This window comes from Solanum pennellii, chromosome 9 (assembly GCF_001406875.1).
Source record: "Solanum pennellii chromosome 9, SPENNV200".
NCBI lineage: Eukaryota > Viridiplantae > Streptophyta > Magnoliopsida > Solanales > Solanaceae > Solanum > Solanum pennellii.
The window spans coordinates 78,580,184-78,590,548 of NC_028645.1; the positions used below are offsets into that span (position 1 = coordinate 78,580,184).

The 10,365-nt window shown below is 30.3% G+C and overlaps 1 protein-coding gene and 1 long non-coding RNA gene across 2 annotated transcripts; both read right to left on the reverse strand.

Annotated features, from left to right (window-relative positions):
• Positions 1-176: 176 nt before the first annotated feature.
• On the reverse strand, positions 177-3,306 carry LOC107031320. The gene is made up of 2 exons (XM_027919714.1): positions 2,590-3,306; positions 177-1,623 (listed from the first exon to the last, which is right to left on the reverse strand). The coding sequence occupies exons 1-2, from the start codon at positions 2,871-2,873 to the stop codon at positions 387-389; spliced, it is 1,521 nt and encodes a 506-aa protein (XP_027775515.1). The 5' UTR covers positions 2,874-3,306; the 3' UTR covers positions 177-386.
• Positions 3,307-4,502: 1,196 nt separating this feature from the next.
• On the reverse strand, positions 4,503-5,466 carry LOC114078627. The gene is made up of 2 exons (XR_003580292.1): positions 5,300-5,466; positions 4,503-5,068 (listed from the first exon to the last, which is right to left on the reverse strand). It is a non-coding gene; the product is annotated as an uncharacterized LOC114078627 (long non-coding RNA).
• Between the last annotated feature and the right edge of the window lie 4,899 nt (positions 5,467-10,365).

The window sequence follows — 10,365 nt, forward strand, 5'->3', positions numbered from 1 at the left end:
ATTCTTGCATTTTACTCGTATACTTAAACAAATTTGGCCTTGTTAACAATGAACGCCATCATTCTAAGAATGATTTACATTCATATTCGATGGTTTCAAGTTCAAATAAAGAAGGATTATTGAAAATCAATCGAAACAAAACAAAATTGCAAATATTTATTACAAAATGAACAATATTATATGTAATGCAGGCATGTTAGAATATTTTGGTACCTGAACTATAATTCGTTCATTTGTTACAAATTGTAAGGTTTCATATTTATAAGAAAAAATATTACGTAACTTAAGAAATTCAAATAGATTTATCGCCCTAATACAAAAAATATTGGTATGGCAGGCGTTGTTCCATAACTATTTATTTATGTCTAGTCTGACACCTATGGAACTCACTCGTTTAAAATCTTGAATCCGCCTATAACAGAAGGAAGAATGCCTTTAAGCACAAGGTACCAGATTAGCACTAGTAGTGCTCCCAAAAGCACTCTCCTTCTCCTGGTGATTGCAGCTATATCATCCAGGTACATGAACTTCGTTCTGTAGCCATCAATGCAGTCATAGTTCTGTTGGCAATTTGTTATGGCGACATCATTCTGTGTGCTTTCGAAATTACAGTTCTCTACAATACATTGTTCATCTTCTTCAATTTTGGTTACTTCTTTCATATTCTCTACTTTCTGTTCCTGGTTTGATTCAGCTAGACAATATTTGTCACTGTTGAATTGCGTAGAGGAGTTTATTGCTTCTTCCAAGATGTCGTATTCAACTTCCTGTGCATCATCTTCTTTGTCTATATCGTCTTCGTAATCATCATCTTCATTAACAAAAACAATCTCTTCACCATCATTTTCCTTCAAAACATTTCCTTCACAATCGGGTTCAAAGCTTTGTTTCTCAACCAACTGCTCAGTTTCTAGGCTCTGCTCTTCACTAACTGCAGAATCCATCGCATTTGCTTCTTTTATCACTTGAGCAGAATTCTGATCATCTACCGAGGCCTTTCTGATTTCAGAGGCTTCCAAATTTTGCGCGTCCATACTGTAAGTTCTGCAGTGGCTGTTTGGTGATGTTGCCTGATCATTCTCATTGGCACACTCTGATTCATCACTAAATTGGTTTTGTACATCGCATTTCTTTGCTATTTGATCAATCTGAGTTTCTGCATCAGCACATTGTCCTTCATCAGCTGCTTTCATTAATTTAAATGCAGAGTTGAGTGGTTCATGCTCATTACAAATGCTGGTAGCTTGATCACCCGTGGGTTGTTTTTCTTGTTCTGGAATTAGATCCTCCTCAAAATCATTCGTCTTGATCACACCAGTACGTTGCAACTCATTTGATTCTCCTTTATCACTATCTACCAAAATTTGCGAATCAGGATTGCTGAATATTGTCGCGTGGGCTTGATGCACACGCGATAGTACCTCAATCTTCTCATTTCCTTGGATTACATCAGTTTTTACTCGAGAAACCTCATACAGCTCCTGATCAGGATCAGAGAGCAACGAAATCTTGGTCTCCGATAACTCCAATCTTTCGAAAGATGGAGATGTTTCTTCTACTTTTAGATGATCAGAGACTATAACATTGAGGGAATCATTGTGACATAACTTGTCAGTCACATTGCTGAAATTTACAATCAATTGGACATTGCGTTAGTTGGAAATGAAGTTGACAGTTTTCTTATGAGCAGGACATAATTGAAGCAAAAGACTTAACTGTTGGAATTAAGGTTTAAGTAGTTGTTGTTACACTTTCTTAGGTATAAGTTTGTAAAAAGTTTCAAATTTTGCAGGCAAAAATGTATTTGTGATTTCTTTCATATATGTGTAAGCACCGATAGACAGAATTAACTGGTATCTACATTGAGTGAGATACCAGAACCTGATGGAATAAATTGAGATATATATAAGTTGATTCAAATATTTTAATCATAAAAAAATAGTTTATCGGGAGTTTAAGCATAGCTAGAGAGAAAGCTATGAGTCAAAACTCTGTATTTGTGTTTAAAAAAAGACATTATACATAAACATGACTCTTAACTTGGCGTCAGCTGAAAACTATGACCTTTAATTTTGAGCGTGCACAGGTACAAACTTAAACTTGTATAAAATTGAGCAAATGGACACAATCGTCCTACATGGCATCCTATGTATCTTATGTCATGTAGGATATTCAATTTTACACAAATTAAGTGTTTACTTGTGCACACTCAAAGTTGGAGGACATTATTATCCATTGAGGACAAGTTAAGGGTCATGTTTATGTATTCGCAAAAGTCACTTTATAGGTATAAATTTGTCAAAAGTTTCAAATTTAAAGAAGTCCGAAAATTACTTGTGACTTCTTCTTATCTGCCTAAAACATCTACTTAGTGATTTCTTTCTATCCAGTTAAAGGATGATTTTGGCCAAAAATTATATTTTCAGGTCTTTCTTAGGCTAATTAAAAACTTATATTCACCGGTGGAGCTATAGAGAAAGCTACAAGTCAAAACTCTTCCAAAAATCACTCAATTTACGTATAACTAACTTAAATTTCACTGACTCATAAACTCAAAATTCTGATTTCTCGTTTGATTGTATTACTAACCTGGAAGATTGTTGTTTAGGTAGAATAAAATGAAGCCCTTTATTACTTGATTCATCTTCAATTTTCTCATTCCCCTCTTTCTTTGTAACATTCTTAGTAGATTTCTTGTTTTTTCTTGAAATCAAGAATGCAGAACCCATAGCAGCAACTGTTATTAATGCTCCACCCAACAAAATTACACAACCAATGCCACTTACATTTTTTGTTGTGTTAATTTTCATCATGACTCTCTGATTCTCTAATTTGTATGTTTTTTTTTTGGATTTGGAGTACTCATCCATCATAATTTATCTCACACAAATTTTGTTGTTTGCTCCAAAGTTTTTGGGAGTGAAAATTAAAGGAGAATGGGTTGTTAGGTGAGTTTCTCAAAAAGAGTGCACTTTTTTTTCTTGGGATTATCAATGCTTACAACAGCACTTTTTGTATGACTTTGGAATGAGATGTTACTACTGCTGATTTTGTGCTGAAATATTTGGTGTACTTTTTAAGTGATTTTATTTCTAAATAAATAAATGAATTTTAGAAAATCAAAAAATTTTACATTAATAGACATAGTATTTCGACAATTTAAAGTCTGTTTGAATGGACTTAAAAACTGATCAAACTGATTTAAAAATCAGTTTTGGACTTATTAGAGTGTCTCAAAATTATCAAAAGTGACTTATTTTAAGTTTAAAATGACATATTTTATGCCAAAATCTAAAAGTTAGGTGAAAGGTGTTTTTTTTTAACTTAAAAGTTATTTTATGTTGACTAAGTATATTACCTTTTTGCCCTTTATTCTTTTATTATTATTATTGTTAATTTTAATATTGTTATTATTATTATTATTATTATTAACATTATTTTTATTATTATTATTATTATTGTCGCGCCCCATTTTCGCGGAAAACGGGTTTTGTGCACGACCTAACAACTCTTTTGGGATTTTTGAGTTTTGGAGTCGCCACCTAACGAATTAAGGCGCGTTAGGGCACCTATCTAACCTAACTAAGTCTAACTAAGGTCAACGGGCCAGAGATTAGGGTAAGGGTTCAAATTACCTCGAGGGGAAGGTGTTAGGCATCCCTCGAGATCCACAAGTGTGGGTCCCGGCCGTATCTCATGCAATCTATGTGGGGGTACAAGTAGCAATCAAGGTCGTTTAATTTATTAATTTATTTAATCTTACTAAGTGATAACAATTAATACTATTAATTTAAGCATGCAACGCTAGGTGATGGCAATAAATAAACAATCAAGTTTTATTTAAGCATGAGACTAAGTTATAAACAAAATTTATAAATATTAAACAATTAATATGTGAGAAAGTAAGGTTTTGAAAATTAAGCAAGTTTTGAATATGAATTTTTTATTTTTAAAAATGTTTGTTTCTTTATAGGGATGATGCCACGATATTATTGATCGCGCTCCTCCACCATAGAAACAATTTTGATTTGAGGTCGGTATAAAAATAGTTATGTTTTGAAAAATGATTTAAAAGATTTAGTTCACACGTAGGCACATAAACATGCACATAATTCTTTTTGAAATTCATGGGTAGGTGGTACTTCCGAGGATGCGTCGGGTTTAGAAATTGGAACTAGACCTCGTAGTTCTTTTGACTTTCCCACTAACGATAGGTTAGGAGATAGCGCTTATAATTTATTTTCAAAATAAACAATGTCAAAATCAATCCAAAATTTTAAAGGAAGATTGAATAATGACTTTTTAAGAAAATTACAAGGTTTTGATATGAAATATTTTTAAAGCCAAGTTAAATGCATGAAATGATTCTAATTTAGTATTATTTTAAGAAAATAACATATTGCAAGGAATGCGGAAATCTTCAAGAAAACGAATGGGATTACTCATGAAATAATATTAACTAATTTTGGGGGGAGGGCACAAATATGCACAAACAAGTTCTATTTTTTTTGTGGATATGTTAAGAGTTTATTTACAAGCCTATAGACATGATTTCTAGGTGTTCAAAAAAAATAACATATATATGCCTAATTTTGTAAATTTAAATGTTATGAACAAATTAAACCTTAGACATGGTTTCTGCATGACAAGATGATGCTAAAATTATAACATTATTAAAAACACCTAATCGGCCTATTAAATTACTATGATTTGCTTTTAACATTAACGGAATCTAGTTTATTATTTTTAGACTTTATTAACAAAAGTGTCAAGCAAATTGAAAATTGATTAGATTATAACACCTATAAACATTAAATCTAGGTGGTTAAAGACAAACCTATAGGCATGATTTCTAAAAAATATAACGAACAAATAAGCATATAAATCCCCCTCCCCTAGACGACCCCCAAATAAATTTATATTATGATCTTTTAGGGTTACAATTGTTACAACATTCGAATAAATAAAATAGCGAAAAAAATAAAAATATATAGATATATATATACATTCAAACAAATAAATAAATCCTTCTTCAGTTAATCTTCAACTTGAACTTCAAATATGAAACCTGTCAAAGTAATTAAATAACTATACAAGTAATCACACTTGTTAGTTAAGGTGAGACAATATGCAATCGTTTTAATGACGAATTCTACATACAAAACAATAGCTTACACAAGTTGTAAATGTAAAGATAGTGTGAATGTTAAGAATACTAACCCGTTAAGCAAAACGAATTGATTCAACCTTTACTCGAACAAAGTAATAAGATAGCAAAGAAGAATCCTTGAATAATTACCGGAATATTAATGTTTTGTTAAGTAGCAAGAGAGCAAATGAGAGAAGGGAGAATGATGAGAGAGTTTTTGTGATTGAGAGTGAATGAATGTGTGTGTGAATGAAATAATGAAGGGAGGGAGTCTTATTTATATAGTAAAGAGGGGTAACAAATAAGGGGAAAAATATTTAAAGGAATCAATTAATTTTCACATTTTCCTTATCAGAAAATTTAAAAATATTTCATTACCAAATATAAACAAGTAAATAATAACGAAAAAGGAAAATAGTAATATTTTCCCTTAAATAAAGAAGAGACAAATCATAATTTTAAAATTATTTCATTACCAAAAATAAAATAAGTAAGAAATACAATTAGGAACATTAAAATTATTTTCTTTAAATAGTGGAGATCCAAATTAAACTATTTTAAATTATAATTTTTCCAGCTAAAGGAGTAGTAAGAATCTATATAATATGCAATTTAAGAGAAGAAGGATCAATTAAGTTATAATAAAAGTGAGGAGATTAACACAATTATTTATTTATTTTTATTAAAAATTCAATGCCAAGCTACTGTTAATCAACATTGCATATGTACAACTCAAGGGAAATTACTTTAGGGAAGACAATATCACATAACTTAAAGTCAAGCTCCAACATACAACTTCATATAATTTTTACCGTATATAGACAACTAATAATCAACCACACTTAATAAAGTAAAGTCAAGTCAGAAATTGTAAACTCATTTAATTTAATTATTTTTTTTTAAAAAAAAACGAATCAAATCTAAGCTAAAGGAACGATCCTTCAAGGAGTGAGTTATCACTCCCCATTAATGGCTGAAACCAGGCACCATCAATCACAATAATATTGGAACCCATAATATGCGATATCTAGGCAAATAGCTAAGTTAACCGTCATTCCAAGTCGAAATGGACAAGATTTCAATAACACACCAAGTCTAAAAATCAGAAATTCACAGATTTAAGATCAAGATAACATGCATAAAATTTATTCATTCAGGCAGTCAGACAACCAATTTTGTAGAAGAAGAACAAATTTATTAAAAGGTGAAATGATATTTTAGGAAAAGATTACCCGGATGGATCTGTTGAGTTCGTTATTCCGATCAAAAACCGGTCTATCACCGGAGTTTTTTTGGCTGAAGACGCTATGATTTTGCTGTTGTTGCTGTTTGGTCGGAGCTGCGCTATTTTATGCTGCTGCCGATGGCTGCCAGTGGGAGTTGCTGGAGCCGCTGGCGTTCATGCCGGTCGCTGCTCGTCTGGTGGCTGTCGCCGGTCGGAGATGCTGCCTGTTGCTGTTTGTTGCAGCTGCTGGTGGCCTCCATCGTGCTTTCCACGCTGCCAGTGACTGTGGACTGTGGTTGACGCCGCTCGCTGCTCGTCTGGTGGCTGTCGCCGGTCAGAGCTACGACTGTTGGGTGCTGCTGGTTGACGCCGGTTGAGCCTGCTGGCGTCGACTGCAACTGTGCCTGCGAAACAAAAGAAAGAGAGGGAACGAAGGAGAGGAACAGAGAGGGGTAGGCAGATGGGGAGGAGAGAGGAAGGGGAAGATGGAGGAGGAAGAGAATAGCAAGGGGGAAGGCAGCCTGGCGTAAGAGAGGAGCCGGAGAAGATGGAAGTCGCTGGTGGAGTTGGGAGAGAGAGAGAGGCGGCTGATCTGAGGGAGGGAGAAGAGAATGAGAATGAGAATTATTTTAGGGATTAGAGTCTTTTAGGTTAAAATATGTAGATTAAATCTGGACCATTGATTTAATACGAGATGAAGGGTTAGGATTTGCTTGATAAAATAAATGGATGAGATTAAAAGATGAGATGTATTGAAATCCGATTGGATTGAATATGGAATGGCTACAATTGCAATAAGATTTGGCTAGAATTGGAATGAAAGAGTGACTATGATTGAAATAAACTCTAATTCAAGTGGCTAGAATTGAGAGAAATTATGATAGAATAGGCTAGAATTTAAAATTTAAAGAAAGTGTAGGAATTAGTATTTAATTAAAATACTACATACATTAAAATATTTTTGTATAATTGAAAATCACCTAAATTTTAAAACATTTGAAATAAATTTATAAAGTAAACGATACTAAAATATATGATTTTTGAGAAAAGTCGACTAAAACTTTAAAACTTTAAGTAAATTTTAAAATACGTATTTAGTCGAATAAAATCCTCAAATGGTTAAAGGTCGGTCAAAATTGGGTGTCAACAATTATATTTATTATTATTATTATTATTTCTTTTTATTTTTATTATTATTATTATTATTTATTTATTTATTATTCCTATTATCATATTTATTATTTTTATTTATATTTTTATTTTTATTTTATTTTTTCTTATTATTATTATATTTATTATTATTATTATTATTATTTTTATTTATATTTTTATTTTTATTATTATTAATTTTTTTATTATTAATATTATTATTATTATATTTATATTTATTATTATTATAATTATCATCATTATTATTATTATTATTATAAAAATTTTGTGATGATAAAGAAATATGTGAATGATAGGAAATATTATTACTTATGGATGTAAAATATAAATTTAATTTTGTTTTAAATTTTTTTAAGTATAAAAACCTTGAATTAATCAACTTTTTATCATATTAAGAATTTTAAGGATATTTCAGACATTTTGACAAAAAAGTGAGCATCAACAACTTTCTTTTCAACTGAAACACTTTTATCCAAACACCTAACTACTTATTTTAAAAATAAGTTTTATCATTTTCAAAAATATTTTTTAAAAATTATTTTTTTAAGTCCATCTAAACGAACTCTTGGGTCACTTCAAATTTTGAACCAAAACTATTTCTTTTTATGTGAACTCATAACATTAGCCCATCACAAGAAAAAGCTACACATGCTTTAAACAAACATTAATAAAGATAGTGTTTTGACTATTTTATCCTCTTAAAAATACAAACCAAAACTACTTTGTTTTTGACATGTGAACTAATAATATTAGCCCATCAGCCATCACAAGGAAAAGCTCCACATGCTTTAAAAATAACTAACATTAATAAAGGACCTATTCTATTGTTGGCCACCTAAAGTTGATATTAAGTCTATTTCTAATTACTTAAAGTTGATATTAATTTTATATATCTATATTAATAAGATTTTATTTATTTTAGAAATTTTATATTATATCATGTTGCGTTAGTTTAATATTTTTTATTGCTGTAACATAGTAGGCGTGTTACACTCATGACTTGTTGTCAATATATCAAAAGCTTATTTAATTATTTTTATTTTATTTTTTCTTCTCCTTCGCCATTTTCTAATGAACATCTTTCAAAACTTAAACTCCTTCTAACGAGAAATAAATTCGATGGTGATAATTAGTTAAAAGAAAAACAACTACTATTAATTATAGATCAAACTATAAATGTCATATGTGCTCTTTTATTTAGTCACTTTGACACATAATCGATGAGTATTAAAAAGTATAAAATAATACAATAAGGCATGATATAAAGTGTATAAAATAAATAACGCCTAGTTAAGTTATCTAAGTAAAAATTAATGTCAATTTTAGATTGTCACCAATGAATTTGACCTTAATAAAGATAGTGTTTTGACTATTTATAGTCTTAAAATTACAAACCAAAACCTTTTCTTTTATTAAATATGAACTCATAACAGTAACCCATCACAAGAAAAAGTTACTTAATTTATCTTTGATTAAAAATTTGACATTTGACATCTACTTTTAATTATCAAGTATCGAATTACTGAATCTGAAATTTGAGAAATCCGAACAGAATACTAAGCACCCGCCCCCAATCATGCATACTCTGTTAGTCTTAAATTATCTATTGTATTTTTCATTTACATGTATTTTAAGAAAATATTGATAAGAGAAGTTTTAGACTGTTTTACTTTTATTTATATCTTAAGATATAATCTCTTCATTGAATAGTTATTTTATTCAGAGTTAATTGTCAAAAGCACATTTTTGGCGAGTTTCCTACCTAATCTATCCATATTGACTTTTCTCATCTGATTTATATCACCAACTATTAATCAAAACCCGCCTCAAAGTTGACTAGATCAAATATTTGAATACATATTAATACATTTTCAAAAGACACGTGACACCAAAATTTCCCAATAAAATTCGTCCACATAACTAGTTGGGGATTCAAGATTTTCATTTAGGAGATTCGAAAAATAAAAGTATACACGTGTGAATAAGTCAACAAATTACAATTCCAAAGAAGTAGTATATATAGTTTATAAGTACAAAAAGTAAGTAGGTCAATGCGATTCGAACTTTGGACGTAAAGCACTAACAGATCTAGGATTTTCATTCACAGGAATTCAAAAAATAAAAGTATAAACGTGTGAATAAGCTTGGATGCACGAACCAATTTAAAAGGAGATCTACCATTAACTACAACTTGCATCTTGTTCATATGGGGGTTCAAAATTATCATATTTGTATAGGATATTGCACGAGTACCCCCTCAACCTATGTCCGAAATCTCAGAGACACACTTATACTATACTAAGGTCCTATTACCCTCCTGAACTTATTTTATAAATAATTTTCTACCCCTTTTTGGTCTACGTGGCACTATCTTGTGGATCCAGCGTATATTGACATTTTTTTTCAAATTAGTGCCATGTAGACCGAAAAGGGGTAGAAAATTATTAATAAGATAAGTTCACGGGGATAATAGAATCTTAATATAGTACAAGTATGTCTCTGAGATTTCGAACATATATTAAGGAGATAGTTGTGCATTATCCCTATCTCTATAAATTAATATATGAGAATGTCCTTTTACCAATAAAATTATTCTAATTATGATAAATAAATAACAAAAAAATGAAATAGGGCAAACTCTCACATATCTCTCTTTTTGAATAATCTTGATCTTCCTCTCCGCATAATAATATTCATCACTATTATTTGTCATAATTGAAAATATTATAAATTAAAACAGATAAATTAAATTGTGTTATTAATTCTTTTGTCCCATATATATATATATATATATATATATATATATATATATATATATATA